Source organism: Dermacentor albipictus, chromosome 2, assembly GCF_038994185.2.
Source record: "Dermacentor albipictus isolate Rhodes 1998 colony chromosome 2, USDA_Dalb.pri_finalv2, whole genome shotgun sequence".
NCBI lineage: Eukaryota > Metazoa > Arthropoda > Arachnida > Ixodida > Ixodidae > Dermacentor > Dermacentor albipictus.
In genome coordinates this window covers 24,989,048-25,009,411 of record NC_091822.1, presented here as the reverse complement: position 1 = coordinate 25,009,411, position 20,364 = coordinate 24,989,048, and the positions used below count along the sequence as shown (strand labels likewise).

Below are 20,364 nucleotides of genomic sequence, written 5' to 3'. Positions count from 1 at the left end.
GTTGCAGATGTCACTTCATTTATGGCTAGGTAAGAGGGATGGTCGCAGTTTATGTTAACTTTAAGAAAGTAAACTGGAGTACGACTTCTCAAGATGAAGTGACCACTCGTTAGCTTCAACGTAAGGACTCTCTACAGGACTTGTCCTCAAAGAACCGGTCGCCTAGATGATGGATAGGGTCCAACATCTTTAAGGTGCTTAGAGTGGAAGACTAGAGCCCTGCACGGGCCCAGGCCAACCAGAAAGTGCAGGCCCGGGCTTGAAAGTGTGGGCCCAGGCTGGACTCGGGCCCGCTCATTAAAAGGCCTAAGTCGGGCCTTCGAGCACATGCAAACATTATGCATTGCATGGTCTAAGGTATTAGAGAGCTTTAGTTTAGGGGACGCAAGCGGCTTGCGTATGCAAGAACTAGGGGCGATGGTACTGCGCATGTGCAGACCGCTACGTCTACTTGCGTCCTTGGGTTGTTTGGCCGGCCGAAAACATCGCTGCCCCTAAGTGGTCACGTTACCCACGTGACTCTCGTGGTGTAGGAGAACTTACAAGTAGCTAGCGGGTAGATCATCTAACAAATCTTTTGCCAAGTGTCGACAGACATAGTTTTTATATATACATGTATTAGAGAGGTTTAGCGTGTCCGGTATTCGGATAAACGCAGTTGAGGCAGAGCCATAAACGGGCGCATCCTGCATGGTGCATCCACCTGGTGGCGCAAAGCTCAAACGGACAAAAGCAGCTAATATTGCTCTAATCAAGTCTACTCTACTTCGCTGCTGGTGTAAATTTTCGGCACTGGCGTAATTGTGTTGCTGCCAAAAATTTACGTCAGCAGCGAAGTAGAATAGACTTGGTTACAGCAATATTAGCTGCTTTTGTCCGTTCGAGCTTTGCGCCCTTAGGTGGCTGCACCATGCAGGCCGCTCCCGTTCATGGCTCCGCCCCAACGCCCCAGCCTGTGTTTATCTGAATACCAGACACTCCAAACCTTTCTATCAACTGCTTTTAATAAGAATAGTTTCACGTGCTTTACTTCATATGCTTGATTTCATGTTTTAAAAGATGATAACGCAGAAAAGATCAGACGTTGATGGCACTGCGAGTGCATGCGACCTCACTGCGGCTTGCGTTTGGGGCCGCTAACCTATAACATGTTTCTACTTGCGTATGCAAACGCAAATGCACCCAAGCGCTAGGGAACCCAACGCCTTGCGTCCCCTAAATTAACACTGTTTATTTTGTGCCAAGCTGAAGTGACATGTGCAAAGAGCTTGTAATTTTTTTGCTTTCCCCCCAAAACGAACATTGCTTCCCTGTGAGGAAAAATAACTTATACAAAAAAAAACAATCTTCATACAATTTCCATGTTACTGCTTTTGCGATTACACTGTTACCACTCTCGATACTATTACATTATTATAGAGCTACTGTGAAGGATATCTATTTCTAGTGGTTCATTTTATGCTGTATGCTCATGAATGCGCCTGTGTATATATATATATATATATATATATATATATATATATATATATATATATATATATATATATATATACGCATACTAAATGACCTCATAGGTCAAAATTGTACGATCAAGGTAAATACATGCGCACCAGCAGAAAAATAACAGCACAAGCAATGGGCCAAGATCACGGATGTTTCCACGGGAGGAACAAAGATTTTGGTCTTTTAATGTTTATACACTGCAACTGATCAGACCCCCTGGAGGTGAGGTTGACACATACGGTACAATCTGTAAGTAAAGAAAGATTTTTGATGCTGCGCCTATAGAGGTATAGACCGCATTATACAGGGTGTTTCACTTAACTTGGGCCAAACCTTAAAAATACACAAGTGCTTCGTAGCCCAACAGAACCAAGGTAATTTTGTTTGCCGTCACTTGTACATACGTTTATTTTTTTTTGCCTAATTTGATATTTAGTCTTAATTATTAATCAACTTCTCAATTATTATAATTAGATGAAAAATGTCAATGAGAAAATTGTACAGCACCATAGGGAACTCCCAATACAGCTTTCTGTTGCTCAATACATGCAACAAAAAGATGTTTATTCAAACACGAAAGAAGTCCGGGAATACATGCAAAGTGCCTCGAGTGACCAGTCGTGCGGCAATTTTTCGTGTATTCGCGAGCTTGCTTCTTGATCGGAAAAACACATATGTAGCACATATTGAGCAACAGAAAGTTGTATCGGGAGTTTTTCATGTTGCTCTACAACTTTCTCATTGACACTTTTCATGTAATTATAATAATAGAGAAGTTAATTAATTAAGACAAGTTATTTAATTAGGTAGATTGCAAAAAATAACCTGAGTATCTACAAGCGATGGCAAACAACATTACCTTGGTTCTATCGAGCTATGAAGCACCTGTATATTTTTAAAGTTTGGCCCAGTTAACTGTAGCACCCTGTATATGCTATCCTTCTGGTCGAAGGGCTGATTTTAAGGTGTGTGTAAGCTTTAAATCTCTTTCAAAGCGTCACATAATTTTTTGCTTGGGCAGTGTGGGAATTAAAGGGACATTCCTTGTCACAGACATCGTAAGTCTGGAACTGCCTTGCTCGAGGCGCACACCTGAACCGTCCCAAGGCGCAAGCGCGTCATTCGTACCATCCAGAAAATGAAGGCCTTGCCTCCTTGCAGCGACCACGAGGCGGGCGAAGGAAGAAGTGCCTAAGAGATGGCCTCCATTACTAGGCGACAGCCGGTTAGACAGAGCATGCACAGAGTGCGGCCCACCCATAAAGGCCGATCTACACGATGGACCAAGTCTGCGGGCCGATCGGTCATGTGATGCAGAGATACTCCTAGACCACGTCGGTCGCCTTCTCCCCCGCCAAGTCGGGGCTCCTTCTTTACAGTAAAGAGAAGGGAGGCAGACCCAAACACTGGAAGCCAGTCTCCAAAAGCAGCATCAGGCTTGCACTTGTGATGGGGGGTTGATACCCAGGTTCGACGTTATTCGGGTCCTGGGCAAGTTTGTCGAATTCAAAGGCAGGAACGGAACTGCTCTCCGCAAGACCATCGCAAAGATGGACAACACTTTCTGCCTCGTACACAGAATCGCAAATCGGCATCGAGGCATGAAAGAAAACAATCTTCTCAGGCTGTTCAATGCCTTCGTACTCTGCCACCTCACATACACGATTTCTATGCACAACTGGCTCAGAGCGGAGCGAGACAAGCTCAACATTCTCATTTTCGAAGTAGTCAAGAGGGCTCTCGGGCTGCCCACAGGACCCATACCGAGGATTTCTTGAAGCTGGGGGTACATAACACCGCCAAGGAGATTGCCGAAGCCCAAGAACGCGCGCAACTCAGTACCCATCAGGACAATCTTCTCAGGCTGTTCAATGCCTTCGTACTCTGCCACCTCACATACACGATTTCTATGCACAACTGGCTCAGAGCGGAGTGAGACAAGCTCAACATTCTCATTTGCAAAGTAGTCAAGAGGGCTCTCGGGCTGCCCATCAGGACCCATACCGAGGATCTCTTGAAGCTGGGGGTACATAACACCGCCAAGGAGATTGCCCAAGCCCAAGAACGCGTGCAACTCAGTTGCCTGACCACCACAGCGGCAGGTAAACGCATCCTCGAAGAGCTGGGTTACCACGGTGCGGAATTCCCGATGGTCAGTACGCCGATCCCTAGGTGCATTCGAGACAAGTTCGTAGCGGCCCCTGTGCCCCGAAACGTTCATCCCGTCCACAACTAGGGCAGACGCAAGGCCAGAGCAGCAGCATTTCAAGAAGTCAGCTGGCCAAAACATGGTCATTATATATTAGGGGCTCTTCAAAGCATGTCAATGAGGGACAGCTTGTTATGTATTTGTGTTTTACTTGTACATAGCGTATTGTTTGTACACTACCTCGAGGCTATAAAGCCTCGAGCTAGTGTTACTAGATCCATGGCCAATGTGTTGTCCCGTGTTACGTTTCGCCTCTGACGTGCGGTATAGCCGGCGCGGATGCAACGGACACCGAGCTTCGTTCAAAGTGGCGAACATTTTGGCCCGTTCAGCACTGCCGCAACGCCTCCTGCCAAGCGCGTCCAGGCATGTTTCAATGCCACGTGTCTTCGTGTGTGTGTGTGCATGTTGGTGCCCACGCTTGTCAAAGTGCGGCAGCCGGGGAGAGGAGCTCCCCAACGGTGAAGCGAGGAAGTCTCACCGGCGCCGGCCCAGCGGATAAGTCACTTCTTGTCATAACGTGTCCCTGCACCGCCGTCACGTACGCCTCATCCGAGCCGTTCCTTCTTGCCCTCGACTCCGAGAGTATAAAAGCAGCTGCCCCCGGACACCGAGAGAGAGGCTTCGATTTCTTCCGTCAAGTAACGTGGTCTCCAGTTTCTCCACTTCGGTCGACCTGACCGGCCGCTCTTTTGCGATGCTAGAATAAACAAGTTGTTCTGTTAGTAGTCGACTCATCCTTTACCAGGACCTTCGGATGTTTCCAGCTGTGCCCCAGGCCGCCAGGCCAATGCTACCCTTGGGGCTTGCGACCCAGATGCAACAACTGGTTGCCAGCAGTGAGATCGCGACAACGGAGGCTAGCAGCGAAGATATGCAGTCAACTGGATGCTGAGCAGTCCAACAGCACAACGACCATCCAGGAGCAGTGCAACGAGCCCTGTGTGATGACTGGTTGCCTGCAGCGGAATGACTACGCTGAATTCTTGGCTGCGAGGTTTGGTGAGTGCGGGTGTTAGTGTCAGAAACAGAGCTGGTAATTGTCGTTGTCGTTGCTGCCGGGTTAGTTTGCAGCAAGACAATAGAGGGCAGTAGAGAACGCAGCATTCAGAGCAGCCATGGATTGGAAGTCGTTGTGCAAACTGAAATTGCTGGAGCTTGCAAAAGAGTTGGGTCTGGATGTCTCAGACAAACTCAGAAAACCAGAACTGCTAAGGGCTATTCTTGAGTTAGAAGCTGAGGATGACGAGCTGTCGGAATGCCTTGAGACCATTGAGGAGAGGGAGACGGCAAAAAGACAGGAGCGCGAACGTAAAGAGCAAAAAGAGAAAGACGAGCACAACTGTCAACACGCTTTGGAAATGAAGCGTCTCGAGGTAGAGATGGAACGCGCTCGTAATGGAAGTCAGGCACACGGTGCAGGAGAACGAGTATCGTTCAAAATGACTCACCTGATGCAGCCGTTTAAGCTTGGAGAGGACACTGGTTTGTTCCTGGTTAACTTTGAGCGAACGTGCGAGAAGCAGGGGTTCTCTTGGGAAACGTGGCCACAGCGCTTGCTCACTTTGTTACCCGGCGAGGCGGCCGATGTAGTCGCTCACTTGAAAAGAGAGGAGGCAGAGGATTTCGACCAAGTGAAATCGAGTCTGCTAAAAAATTACAGGCTGTCAGCAGAGGTGTTCTGTTGGAAGTTTCGGGAAAATGAGAAAGGCAGAAGTGAGTCATATACAGAGTTTGCCTACAGGCTTATGTCAAACATGCAGGAGTGGCTCAAAGAAGACAAAGCGTTTAGAGACCACAAGAAAGTTCTGCAGTGTTTCGGGCTGGAACAGTTTTATAATCGGTTACCAGAGAAAGTGCGGTACTGGGTCTTGGATAGGCCAGACGTTAGTACGGTGGCTAAAGCCGCTGAGCTAGCCGAGGAGTCTGTGATGCGTCGGGCTCGCGGAGCTAAGGATGGTCAAAAGGGTGAATTTCGCTCCAAGTTTGGGTGGCCGAAGTTCACGCCCATGAGAGCAAGGGGGGACACACGTAGTGCGGATGCGAGTGAAAGCAGTCCGACCGAACGTAAGGAGACGGTGGCAGCCGAAGCCGAACGCAGAAAGCTGTTCGAGACGAGGCAAGCGCACGTGTGTTATACGTGCCAGAAGCCGGGTCACTTTTCGGCGCAGTGTCCAGAAAGAAAAACAAAAGTCGTGTTTTTGTCATTATGCAGCACTGACGAGAACATGAAGCTTCTCGAGCCTTACATGTGAGACCTCCTCGTGAACGGGAAAGAGTGCCAAGTGCTTCGTGATTCCGCAGCTACAATGAAGTAGTTCACCCCTCTTACGTAGAACCCGATATGTTCACGGGCGAGTGCGCATGGATCAAGCAAGCCGTGGAAGCTCATAGCATGTGTCTGCCCGTAGCAAAAGTGCTTATTGAAGGACCTTTTGGAGCACTTGAGACGGAGGCCGCAGTGTCATCTATGCTGCCCCATCAGTACCCGTACCTATTTTCGAACAGGTCCGATCACCCCCTGCGCGAGAAGAGGCTTTTGTTTGGTGAGGCTAGCATTCAGGCCTTAACCAGATCGAGAGTTCGGGAGCTCGCTGCAAAGGTGGTAGTTGCGGGACCGACGTTGTCGAACAATGAGAAAGGGTTGGAGGCGCAGCAAGCTGATATTCAGAGCACGTTCGAACTGAATAAAATTGAGCCTGTAGCGTTGAAGGCACCAGATACTGGAGAGGAAATGCCCGACACAGGAAAGTCAGAAGAGCTATCTGCAGATTTGCTCATCGTGCCAATGTCAGATGGACTTAATAGGTTGCTAAAAGTCAGCCGGTCGGCTTTGATAGCCGAGCAAAAACAAGGATGGCAGCCTACAAAACATGCGCTGCAATGTCAAGGAAGGTATTGCCAAGAAAAATGCTCGTTTTGTGGAAAGAAGTGGGGTCCTGTACTGGAAGTATCTAGCCCGCAGGGGAGTGGAAATCGATCAGCTGATCGTGCCTCAGTGCTACCATCAGGATCTGTTGCGCTTGTCGCATGGAGGTTCGTGGTCCGCACACCTAGGAGTTAAGAAGACTAAGGACCATCTCTTGCAAGAGTACTATTGGCCAGGGTGCTTTCGTGACGCAGAACACTTTGTGAGGACATGTGAGACCTGTCAGTGGGTGGGCAAACCAGGGGACAAATCGAGGGCGCCGTTGAAATTGGTGCCTATCATTACAGAGCCTTTTAGACGGCTCGTTATTGATACAGTGGGACCTCTGCCGGTAACAACCACGGGGTACAGACACATTTTGACTGTGATCTGCCCTGCGACAAAGTTCCCTGAAGCAGTGCCGCTTAAAGAACTCAGCCCAGTTCAGATGGTCAATGCACTACTGTCCATATTTGCGCAAATTGGTTTTCCTGCGAAAATCCAGTCAGATCAGGGTACAGTGTTTACTAGCGCTTTGACGACAGCCTTTCTCAAAAGGTGTGGGGTAAAGCTGTTACACAGCTCAGTGTACCACCCACAGTCGAATTCCGTTGAGAAGCTCCACTCCATCATGAAGCGCGTGTTGAGAGCATTGTGTTTTGAACAACAAACTGACTGGGAGCTGTGTCTGCCTGGGGTGATGTTTGCATTAAGGACCGCGCCGCATGGGGCTACGGGGTTTTCGCCAGCTGAGCTGGTGTACGGTCGCTCACTGCGGTCTCCGCTTCGCATGCTTCGAGACTCGTGGGAAGGCAGGGGCGACGACCCAGTTGTGGTGGAGTACGTGCTTAGGCTCCTCGAACGCTTAGGAAGGGCACAGGAGTTGTCAGGTGAAGCAATGGCAAAGGCCCAGGAGAGGGCCAAGGTTTATTATGATCGGACAGCCAGGGCCCGTCGTTTTGAGGTGGGCGATGAGGTAATGATATTGCACACATTGCTAAAAAACAAACTCGATGTGCAGGGGGAGGGCCCAGCACGGGTTGTTAAAAAACTGTCGAACGTTAACTACGTGGTGAGTCTGCCAGGAAAACGGAAAGCACAGCAAGTTTACCACTGTAATCTGCTCAAACCCTATAGACAATGGGAAGCAGTGGTGTGTATGACGGTAAACGTTCCCGAAGAGCTTCCGGGACTAGGCTCAGTGACGAACAGGGAAGACACCGATCAAGTCATTAGTGACTTAATCAGTAAAGCACCACTGTCGCCTGAGCAAAAAACCGAACTACACCAGCTCTTACAAGAGTTTCAAGGTCAGTTCTCTGAGAGGCCTGGTAGGATTTCTGTCCTTACTCGTGAAATAGAACTTACCTCCCCAGAGCCAGTACGATGCAAGGCGTACCGGGTGTCACCCCGCCAGCACGATATTATGGAGGCTGAGGTAAAGAAAATGCTACAGCTCGGTGTTATTGAGGCGGGTGAGAGTGATTATACCTCCCCTTTGATTTTAGTTGAGGTACCGGGCAAGGAACCTCGTCCTTGCGTCGACTACCGCAGGCTTAATTCCATCACTAAGGATCAAATTTATCCGATCCCTAACATCGAGGAGCGCCTTGTTAGATATGGAGCTGTTTCCTGCGCCTACTTCGAGTTCCCCCGGACCACATCGAATCGCAGCACATTCCAGAGGAGCGCACGAGCCAACAAGTTCACGTGCCAACAAGTTCGTGCACCGCCGAGGGCTATTCAATGCTTGAGTTTTCCAGAAAATGAAGGGATAGCCCGGCATTGTTGCAAGGAAAGTGGGTCCCGAAACAAGACGGCTGCGATGTACCGGGAAGGCCTGGCAGCATCGCCCCCACCTGGCTTTTGTGACGCCGACTTGCTAGTCAGCAAGGCAAGGGGGATCAGGCGATCAAGCAAGGGGGCCCAAGCGGCGACTCTCTCCGCCTGGTGTGGCACCGCGGCACGGGCGCCGCGGTGCTTGGCCGAAGATGGCGTCATTTGAGCGGACTCTCCCATTGGACGAACATGACGCGACTTCCAGTCCTCGAAGGGTTTAAAAGAAGCACTCCAGAGATACCAGAGGATTCTGGAGCATTCCTTGATTCACCTCTCTCGACCTTCTAGCCGCGGGCCACAGCGTCCGAGTTGCTGCCGGCCCGTAATGACTGTACGACTGTTACTTGATTCTCACCTCTCTGTATATAATGTAAAATAAACCTCCTCCAAGTTTGTTTTCATCCCGAAGTCCGTCCTCCAACCCCTACAGCCTTGAGAAAGTTAGTAGCGCTCAGTTTATTTCCACCCTAGATCTTGTCAGGGGTTATTGGCAGGTTCCACTTACAGAAGAGGCTAGTAGGTATGCGGCGTTCATTTCACCAATGGGAACATTCCGTCCTAGAGTTTTGAGTTTTGGTTTGAAGAACGCGCCATACTGCTTTTCAAGCCTCATGGACAAAGTGTTGCGGGGACAGGAAGAATTCACTTTACCGTATTTAGACGACGTAGCGATATTCTCCGGATCCTGGTCTGAGCATATGGCACACTTGCGGGCAGTGCTAACCCGCCTGCACGAAGCGGGCTTGACAGTCAAGGCTCCCAAGTGGCAGTTAGCACAGGCTGAGGTTGTCTACCTCGGTCACGTGATTGGACGGGGTTGCCGCCACCCCTCTGAAATAAAGGTGGCCGCTGTGCGAGACTTCCCGCAACCGCGCACGAAGACCGATATTCGGTCGTTCTTAGGTGTCGCCGGCTACTATCAGAGGTACATCCCCAGGTACTCTGATATCGCGGCTCCCCTGATGGATGCTCTAAGGAAAACAGAGCCCCAAACAGTCGTCTGGGACGAGACAAGGGAAAGAGTTTTTAGCGCCCTAAAGAGTGCCCTAACAAGCCAGCCTGTGCTACGATCGCCAGACTACACAAAAGGGTTCGTTGTTCAGTGCGATGCTAGTGAGCGAGGCATGGGCGTTGTACTGTGCCAACGGGAAAATGGAGAAGTGGAACACCCTGTCCTGTATGCTAGTCGTAAACTAACCAGTCGTGAGCAGGCGTACAGCGCCACCGGGAAAGAGTGTGCTTGTCTCATGTGAGCCGTTCAGAAATTGTCTTGCTACTTAGCCAGCTGGAGGTTTATCATTGAGACGGATCACTGCCCTCTCCAATGGCTGCAGACCATCTCTTCCAAAAAATGCCCGCCTCCTGCGCTGGAGCCTCGCTTTGCAACAATATTCCTTTGAGGTGCGTTACAAAAAGGGTAGTCTCAACGGTAACACCGATGGCTTAAGTCGAGGCCCCTAGCGTAGAAATCAGCCTCAAAGTTGTTTGTTACTGATGTTTTTCTTCCTGAGGCAGGATTTTTAACATATTGCTTTTCTTTAGTGTTTCAAAGTCATGACGTGCTTTCTAGTGCAATTTTCCAATTTGTGGACGCGTTCTGAGTGCTGCTAAACTACTGTAAGGAACTAGGCAGTAGTATAAAAGGGGAAAGAGCCTGGCATGACTTAGTGAGGGTTGTGTCGTGCTTGCTGACTGGGCGGTTGAGTTTCAGCATATTTCTAACGCTTGCTGGGAACGAGAACAAAAAAAAAAGGCAACTCTCCCGAAGTCACTTTTCAGTGTCCTGTGTGAACCCGAACGTGAGAACGAGGCCTTCTTAGTGCGCTGCGCTCAAGAAACGCCGAGGGACGACTGACTTCGGTTATGAGCATCATTGAGCGACATCCCTCCGGACAGCGGATGCAGTCCCCTGACCATCGGGATCTCTTTCTCCCGGCGGGGCGGACTGTTACGTTTCGCCTCCGACATGCGGTATAGCCGGCGCGGATGCAACGGACGCCGGGGCTTCGTTCAAAGCGGCGGACATTTTGGCCAGTTCAGCGCTGTCGCAACGCCTCCTGCCAAGCGCGTCCAAGCATGTTTCAATGCCACGTGTCTTCGTGTGTGCGTGTGTTTGTGTGTGCATGTTGGCGCCCATGCTTGTGAAAGCGCGGCAGCCGGGGAGAGGAGCTCCCCAACGGTGAAGCGAGGCGGATACGTCCCTTCTTGTCACAACGTGTCCCTGCGCCGCCGTCACGTGCGCCTCATCCGAGCCGTTCCTTCTTGCCCTCGACTCCGAGAGTATAAAAGCAGCTGCCCCCGGACACCAAGAGAGAGGCTTCGATTTCTTCCGTCGAGTAACGTGGTCTCCCGTTTCTCCACTTCGGTCGACCTGACCGGCCGCTCTTTTGCGATGCTAGAATAAACAAGTTGTTCTGTTAGCAGTCGACTCATCCTTTGCAAGGACTTTCGGATGCTTCCAGCTGTGCCCCAGGCCGCCAGGCCAATGCTACCCTTGGGGCTTGCAACGCATTTGCAACACCCGAGATCAAATATTTGAGAAGGTTAATAAATGGCGAATACACCAAAGCAAAAGCCTTGATTCACGAACGCTAGCACCTGCGACCAACATTAAACAAAAAACAAACATTGGGGAAATTATTGCTTGATTTAATGAAATGGACGCTGAGCCAATCATGCAGTCTTCGCAATGATAGCCTGATGAGTACAACTGCTTTTCAGAGATTGCATACTCTTACACATTTTTTGTTTCGGTGTGCCTGCTACCCTCAATGGTTTATTTCAAGCATTAGTCATATTTGGTGATAAAATTGTTGCTCTCATTATAAGGCCCTGCAGCGATTGCCAGCGCCAGCACACAAGTCTTAACTGGGCAGCGGGCCGCTACAAATCCAGTTAGAGGCTAGCCCATGGGCCACATGCAGTATTGTGTAGCCCTGATTTAGGATTACACTATCTCTGCTGAAATTCCACTTCTCAATGAATGCCTTTTACAACTGAAATAATAATCAAAAGGCATTTATAGGTTTTTCTTGTTTTGCTTTGCATGATTATTGCTTGCCCATTGCATCATAACCTTTTATTAAAAAGAAAATAACCCACATTACTATATGATGACTAACATTTTAAGTAAGAAATTCATGTACAAATAGTCGACACTCATTACAACGAATGCTGATAATCCAACAAAAACTGTCCGTTTTATCCGAAGTCTGTAATATTCGAAACACCTCACATAACTTTTGTTGCGATGTATAAGTCTTATTGCAAAGGTATTTAACTTTGTTGCGAAGAGTTAGTGACGAACGTTTAAAGTTAAAAAACAAGAAGTTGCAGTTTCGCCCGAAATGCGAAGCATCGATTGCGATAGCAAATTAAGCAACATAAGCGCAGCAGCAGCAGTGAGCAAATCTGCCTCTTTCATGGCACGACAGCGCATGCGCCTTGCCCTATCGGATTAGTAGCAAAACGTTTTGGAAGGGTTGCGCGCGTGGCCGCATGCCGAAAAGTCTCCCCGAAAAAAAAAAAAAGCGCTCGGACATGCGCTGATGCAAACGCATGTGCCGGTACCGCTTTAAAACGGTGGAAACGTTACTGGTTGCTCGATGTCAGTGCTGTGCTAAAAATGTGCGAAGCGTAAGGCTGCAACTCCACTTTAAAAGAGAAAGCATCCAGGGCATCGTCCGAGTTGTCCGGACTGTGCTGTGAGCCAAGTAGTTGTGCGTGCCTGTCATTGCTGGCTAGCAAATTTAACTAACGAAAAACCCATGTGTTACACTTGGGTGACACTTAAGTACATCATGTTGCTGACGAAGTCTTCTTGCAGCGTTGGCCCTCACTTGCTGGTGGTGGCAGCGCTTGCCTGACTGCATGTACTTGTAAGGCCTGGCAACACTGGGTTGATACGAGACCGACAAGACGCTCACTCCAACGATTGACCGACTATTGTGTGTCACTGAAACGATTTTTATCATACCAGGTCGACAACGTTGCAACCAATGAGCGTGAGTTGTACTGCGACGGGCTTTCTTGTCGACAGCACTGGCAAAATCAGCGTGCCGACCATTGCTCGACCAAACCCGTGTGATCAGCCGTCGAACAGACAACACGATAGCGACAGCATCTTAGCTTGTATATAAATTAATCGTCCTCAAAATGACTCAAACATGCCTACCAAATTGAAATGCACAATCTTCAACCCTCTCAAGCCGTGCCCATGAAGTTTGAGCCAATGTCGATCCTGTTCAGCGAAGGTTAACCTGGTGCTATCGAGTTCGTGTACCCGCTGCCAGTGGACGTGAACTGAAATGTAAGCAGTTAGGTCGAACGAAACTGCTTTTATAGTTCAGTACTGGCCTTAGCGATTTGAAATCAACTACACTTCACTTCGAATGGCGCGTACACAATAAGTGGTAAGCGGCAACACAGTGCTGTGCCAACATCTGTACGACACCATACCTGTAGGCTGTCGGTCGCATTCGCTACATAGGTGGGCGGGTCGGTACGTGTTGCTTTGCCGACACATTTCTCAATCTCAGAGAAGCACTGTTTCCCTCAGCGTCGAGCGGCAAGCAAGAGACTGAGTATTTGGTACACAGCAGCATAAACAACCGCTTCACTCAGTTATACCAACACCGTGTGAGCAATGGCATCCGCAAATTCTCATGAGAGAACAACATGGCCTATAAGTGAGCACTTATGCGAGCATGGTTTTCTATAATAATCCTCTATGTCACGCTAAAACTGTAAGTATGATAGAGTTAAAGAAAAGCGAGAATCAGAAATAAATTAAGAGCCTGTAATATGGTATCTGGAACATACCAGCCATGTTTAAGTGGTTTGGCCGCTGATATTGAGTCGTCTCAGGGTGTAACAACACGACACATATGCGCAGATATGCATGTTTTGCAACGTTTAGACACTATTTGATATCAGCGATGCACCTTTCCCATAATATTTGACGATAAGAATGATCTGCGGCTGTAGATGTCGACCTAAACAAGTGCACCGCTTTGATAAATCTGACGCAGAAGGCTGCGCTCGAAGACTTCTTAAATATGTGAAATGTCAAAATAATGTGTAAAAGGAATACAAAAAGCGATGCCCAAGTGCAGAAATCAGTGACAAATTCCAAGGCAGCCGTGCCGCCAAACGAAACTCAGTGTGCCTTTATCGGCCGCACTGTTTGTAGAACAGCGTACTCAGGCCTGCTCCCTGTTGCGTACTCCAGGGTAGCGTATCATACTGCTGCCGAGAAGTAGCGAAGCCTGCCTATCGAAGCTCGACCAATGTTACTTATTGGGTAGCGTGGCATTGTCGGCGGGCTGCAGGCATCCAGTAAACCATGACGACCAAGCAAGGGCGAGACGATTTCTAGTGCGAAACTTGCACAATTTATTCAAAGGTTGATGAAAGAAAATGAGAAGAGCATAAAGTGTTTTAAAAGTACATTTCGGAGCCCCTTAAATAGGCTCTCTACAATCGTGGCCGGCGATGCCCGCGCCCGCGCTGGCACGCACCTTATCCACATCACAGATCACTTTCAAGATACGACACCCACGCTGGTGCACACTTTGTCCACATCGCAGATCGCTTTCAAGAAACGGCGCCCGCGGTGGCGCGCACTTTGTCCACATCGCAGATCCCTTTCAAGATACCGCGCCCACGCGGTTATTAACAGCAGCCACTGAAGTAGAACCCACCTCTTTTCCTTGCGTCCCCCCATGCCTCACGCGCAAGAGACGGCGCACTTTCGCCCCACTTTCCTCCCTCCCTCATGCACAAGATATTGAGCCGCGATTGTGGGCTGACCTTCGCAAGTCAGTTGCCAGCTCATGTCAACATGGCAAAAGTCTGTTTTATGTGCCCAATTTTAACAAAAATTGCCGTGAATTTCGTCCCTTGTAGCCGATAGTCTGTTGTAGCGTGGTCCGTTAAAAGTGAACTTCGTTGCACTAATAAAATAGATAGAACAAACTAAAGCTGAAATATGGTCTGTTATACCCAAAAGTCTGTTGTACGCAGATCCATTGTAATGAACGTAGACTCTATTTAGGTGTGCTGGTGTCGGGTGAATGTTCTTGGAATGCACATATAGACCATGTGGTTGCTAAGGCTGATGTAGCATTGAATTACCATTCGAAGAAATTTGATATCAGCAACTTCGAACCTTAGAAACATTACGTACCTTATGTGTATTAGACCTATCTTGGAATCTGCTTGTACTCTTTGGGATCTATTTCACTACGCCTAATCAATAAACTGAAGAAAGTTCAAGAAAGAGCAGCCAGGTTCATCTTAGGTAGGTATGGAAGGAGGTACAGTTGCACTGAGATAAGGAAGGAGCTGAATTAGGAACCAGTTCCCTTTCGTTGAAAAAATACAGTTCAAGTTATGTCAAATATTCAATAATAAAATTGTAATTGATAGCAAGAGTTACTTAAAATCACCAAATTATATATCTGCACATACTGATCATGTGTGCGAAATTAGGGAATACCAGGCCAGGATGAACCTGTATGCAAACTCTTTTTTTTTTTTCATAAGCTATAGCTCAGTGGAATCAACTGTCAATTGAGCAAGTGTGCAGTGTAAATGAGGGCTAATTTTTTTCAAGCTTGTAACACCCCTCCTGTAACAGCTGGCAAAGTGGGGAAATTTCTGAATAAATAATGAAGAACCAACCTTTGTATGCATTAAATACTAAGACAGAAAACTTATCCGCAGTACTAATGCTGATACTAATGCAGAATCCTTTCCTCGATAACTTGCCGTTACTTACAATTGACCTTTTCTCTGACACTGTAATGTCAAACACGATTGTTTAGTTGCATGATATATGGATTAAGAACAGACCACTGTAAGCAATAACAGTGTCTCCCTAAAGAACCTGAGGCTGAATTCACAAAGCTTTTCCTTCATAAGCACTGCTTGCAATAGGCTGGCTGATTTCGCTAACCTACATCCAACATCATGAATGGCTGTATGTCTGTTGTCTGCTCTTGTGAACAGCTCTAACATAACCTTTCTTTATGAAAATCACATTTCTTTATGAACAGGGGCCCTTTTAGCATTCTGCAATATCACTCACGAAACTGACAGTAAATATAAAGGCGCTGTCAAAATACTGGTGCAGCAGTTCACAGATGAAAAGGGACGGAGTCAAATACTGGCCTGCATATCATACATAATTGTGCTAAACAATCAGTTCTCAAGCAAACATTTGGCAGTATACCACAAGAAAAAACAGCTTTCCTGAATTTCAAAATCAAAACATCAAGCTAACAAACAAAAGGAAGTCACACACAGGCATTACTATCTCAAGAAAATCAAACTGCCCATTCGTAGTGATGTACGAATTAGCCACACAAGCAATGCTCATGAACTAGTATTGCTGAATAACATGTAGCACCACTGCTCTGTTGCCTGAACAAGTCTTTGCACGGTAAAGCGTGAAGACCATCAGGGTACAAGCACATCAAGGTACAAGCGATTGACTGCTTGGACAGCCCAGTTACCAATATGGCATACAGATCAGGAACATTTTGTTGTTTTCTACCACATCTATACTTGTTCAGCAATGGTACTATTATCAAGTCATACTTATATGCATGTTTCAAGTAATGTTGACTGGAACACAATAAATTTTGTGCTCGTATAATCATGTGAGAGACACAGCTTTCTCAAAGTGTTTAGACAATTATGCAGAACAAAGTAAGCGAATATGGTCAAAGAATATGCTGTGCCATCTGCCACAATGCACTGAAGAAATATACTGTGCCGATCAAATCTATCGGTAATGCAGATAGTGATAAACACAGATTACCATTGTCAAGCTGCAACTGCAACAATTAATGAAAGTTTTATATGGAGATATACTGCAAGGCAACAACCAATAAGTACACTCAATGTTAATGTGGTGCTGTGAGGACATTGACAATGATGACTCTAATTAGTGTGATGAAGATGCTGAATTTTCAGGTTAGACTACCTGTTACTTTTGCAGTTCCACAATCATTTGTAAGTTGTCTGTAAATATATATTCAATTATCTCTCTACCAGTGACATTACGGTTGAGTATATCCTCTAAAAGTTAAGTTAGACAAGTTTCGCTCCGATGTATTCTTCTATCTTTAGGCTATCTAAAGTAGTAGGAAAGTAGTACTTTCATGAAGGCATTTACAGCTAAAGTGGAAAACAAACATGATTTTATTGCTTTGTGTACCAGAAATTTATCTGTGTAATAACCTCATCTAATACTTAATATCAGCACACACATTTTATAGAAAGCATTCCAGTTTCTATAGAAAAGGTAAATGCAAGAAAAAAAGAAGCAATAAACGCTCCTGAGCCATGTCACCTTTTAAAGAAACACAGCTTGGCTAACCTATTACATTATAATTGGTTGCTGAGAGGCTACACTACAATAGTGTCATTTTAGGAGCCAATTCGAATTCAATGTGGTTAAGAGCAGTCATCTAGATATCTGAAAATGAAAGGAACACATGGCAGGAGAGCCATACCGGACAAAGTCAGCCCACTTCTCAATGACATCTTTAGGCCTCATCGCAGTGTTGATGATGCCCACGTGATGCGGCTGTGTGGGAGAGAAACCAAGATTCACATGCATCCACAGCACTGCTACTGCTTTCTCTAGGCACCCCCCCAAGGGACACTGTACACTGCAACCCCTACCACTGGAAGTGCACCATGCTGCAGCCTACTACAACAGCCTGGTAGCTCCCTCTCATGGGAGCATCTGCTCAAAGAGAAGGAACACTAACTGGACTCGGTTTGTTGTAGTTGAAAGAGTGCAAACCACAGGACACAACATGAACGAAACATGACAGCACTGACTCGCAACTCATTTTCATTTTGGAAAGTATTACCACAGATATTTAAACCAGTGCAGCAATAAAATATTTAACAGCAGAAGCAGGGTAAAAGAGAGCAGGCCCAGTTAAACCACTGCAGCAATAAAATATTTAACAGCAGTAGCAGGGTAAAAGAGGGCAGGCCCAGTCATTTGAAACCTTTATAGTTTACAAAGGTATTCTACTTCTCCATCAGAAGTAGCTCTTTTGGTGAAATGTGATCCTACATGCCCTTAAACTCCTTGAAATCATTTTGCTGCATTCGTTTAGGTATACAGTAGACTTTGGTAAAAGAATATCACTTAAACAAAACTACCACTTATACGGAACAGCCTTACATTTGGTTGGTTTTATATTAAAGGGGCCCTGAAACACTTTTTATCGAAGTCGAGAAATTAATTTGAATTTACACTAGACTATTAAAGAAATACTTTGCAGCAAGAAGTACTTCAATGTTTTCAGCAGAAGTGAAATTTTTGACAATCAAAGTTCACCCGTGATCCCTTTCGCAGTGCTCCCACTCCTTCAATGCCTTGCACTGCAAAGGCTACAAGAGGCGGGGCATGTTCACAATGCTCTGCCTACTAAGCGTCACCGTGGCGCACAGTTCAAAATTGATTTTGGATGTTCACATAGACCCCACTACATATGATTTTGGTGCCAATGACGTGCCAAATGTAGTTGTCCTCAGCGAGCCGCAGTGTGCGCAGCGAGCGGGCTCGTCGCGGCACCCACTGTGGATGCGGTATCTACACTACACAGCAGACCACAGCTATGTGCAACTAATGCAAGTGTAGTGCATATGCACACCATTTTCTTTGTGCAAGATAAAGCTGGAGTGTGCACTCGCATTCACGTGTTTCTGTCTGGCCATGCTATAGGTGTTGCGGATCAGCTTTGTCCTGCACAAGCTTGACCGACAGATAGTAGCCACATCCAACTTTCCTATTTTGAAGCGCTGTCAAGAGCTCAATATGAAGCAATGTCTGACAAGGTGTCTAGCCAGGAGCGAGCACGCACTGGCAAGTGTATTAGTTGTCTGACCTTAGGTTTTGCATAGCTCGAGGCTAGTTGAGCATTCAAAACTAACTGAAGTTAGCGAGACCCAATGGCTACGACACCAATAAGCAGGGTGGCTACAGTTAATTTCTATGCGGCAGAGGATGAGCAGATGATAGTCTGCTTCTTCCGCAAATACATAATTCTTATCGAAATGCAACAGCAATCTTTTCTTACTTTACTTCATCAATAAATATACACACTAACAGTAGGAAGAAGTGGACTGATCCGAACATCCTCTTAGTTGATGCCAGCTATAAATGCAGCAGTAAATGGGAACTTTGAACATGATCACATATGAAAGTCACCGGCAGCTTCGAAGTGGGTGATGAGAAGGCCTTGTTTGAAAAGAGCATGTTTGAGAGATGCGTAACTTCGCGCTCTGCTTGCAAGCTCCATGCACGACTGCAAAATTTGGCCAATATGTTCGCGGCAGCGTATGCTATCTGCAGACTGCATTTTTCACCAAGTGTGAGAGATGGTTCAGGACCGCTTTAAGGCAACGAAAAAAGAGAGTTTGTTAAATGGAACCACAATTTTTCCAACGCAGGGTAAACAAAACGGAAAATATTACCAAAAACAAAACTCAGGAGCCAATCTCAGCAGCATTGTGATATGCATGAGCATTTGTACCTTAACTTTTAGGATTTTCTTGCCAGTTCTGCTTATTTTTGCCAGGTGTCCTTTGCTGGCTTTTGTTGGTGCCATGGTCAGTGCAGATGACTGGGATTTATTTGTGTTGGCAATGCTGGTGACCAGTGAGCTTGCCTGGCATTTAAAATGACAGCACAGAAATGCCCGCACAATGCACTCAGAAGGTCACAGTTGCTTCTATAAATCAGCTATTTTTCTTTACTAAATTACACTTTTTTTGTAATTGGGGTCTTTCCTATTCCTAGTGGGCGACTGCTTGCAAGTAGAAAGTTTGTGAGAAAAGCCCTTGTACAGTCACCGACCGTTTATTCGGACCTCACGGGGACTGCAGAAATCTCCGAATGAACAGGCGTCCGAAAAAGCAGATTAAGAAAAAAAAAATCCTTTATTTCCACGCACTTATGTGGGCACGGCAGTAGGCTTGCATAAATCGTGAATGCCCTGTTTCATGCTGTTTCGTTTACGTGCAATCAGATAACTATAGTACGGTCACTATAGGCGGCTGAAAGCACAGTCACTGCTTATACACGCTCCGCATGCGACGGCAGCATAGCACATGGTGCGTCATCTTCCGACTCAGAGTCATCGTCCGGCGGCACAACAGAAACCTGACGAATGATCTCGCCATCGTCGAGTTCTGCGCATGTCAGTACAGCAGTGTCAGCACCTGTGAAACTGTCAAATGAGACGGTGTCCGGAATCGCAATGCAACCACTGCGCAGGTCTCGGCAGAACATTTTCGGCGTCAGTAGGGAGCACATTGGAAGGCAACAAATCCTAGGCCTCCCGGCACGTGCTTGCCAGCATTTCCCAGCACAGTCTGCGCGGGCACTGTCGGCGCCATTAGACACTTGATGCGATGTTTCCATATGCTGCGTTGGATCGCCACAACCTCTACACAGCACACAAAGCAAACACCACCCTGACGACACCAGTCGCACAAACGAAAAACGTGGCCTACTCACAGCACCGTGCATGAAGAAAGAAACATATCAGCTGCTGGATTGTCTTGACATGGTTTACTAAGCTAAGACTGGAACTGCTGTAGCCACTCTATCGAACCAGGCAGAAACGATGATGATGAGCGGGGATTTGCAGTAGCACCACTTCATGTGGCAGCTAGGAGGCTCCGTTTAAACAAAAATGGCGTTTAGCAAGTCGAACCATGCACCGGTCAGAGTCGGTGCATGGTGCTTTCTAGCGAGTTGGCCCAAGGAGTGTCTGAAAAATCAGATGAGAGGTTGGAAGGTGTCCGAACTTTCGGCAGTTGTTATACACTGTGGTCTATGGGGAGAATGGCGGTGCCGTGAAGCAGACCG

The 20,364-nt window shown here is 47.1% G+C and overlaps 1 protein-coding gene across 1 annotated transcript in view; it reads right to left on the bottom strand.

The window, feature by feature from the left end:
* The window catches only part of LOC135897917 (branched-chain alpha-ketoacid dehydrogenase kinase-like), a 114,111-nt gene that overhangs the window by 15,679 nt on the left and 78,068 nt on the right, over nucleotides 1-20,364 (bottom strand). Inside the window, exon 7 of the mRNA XM_065426607.2 lies at nucleotides 16,982-17,055. Within this exon, the coding sequence (XP_065282679.1) occupies nucleotides 16,982-17,055 (74 nt within the window). The remainder of the gene's footprint in view (nucleotides 1-16,981; nucleotides 17,056-20,364) is intronic.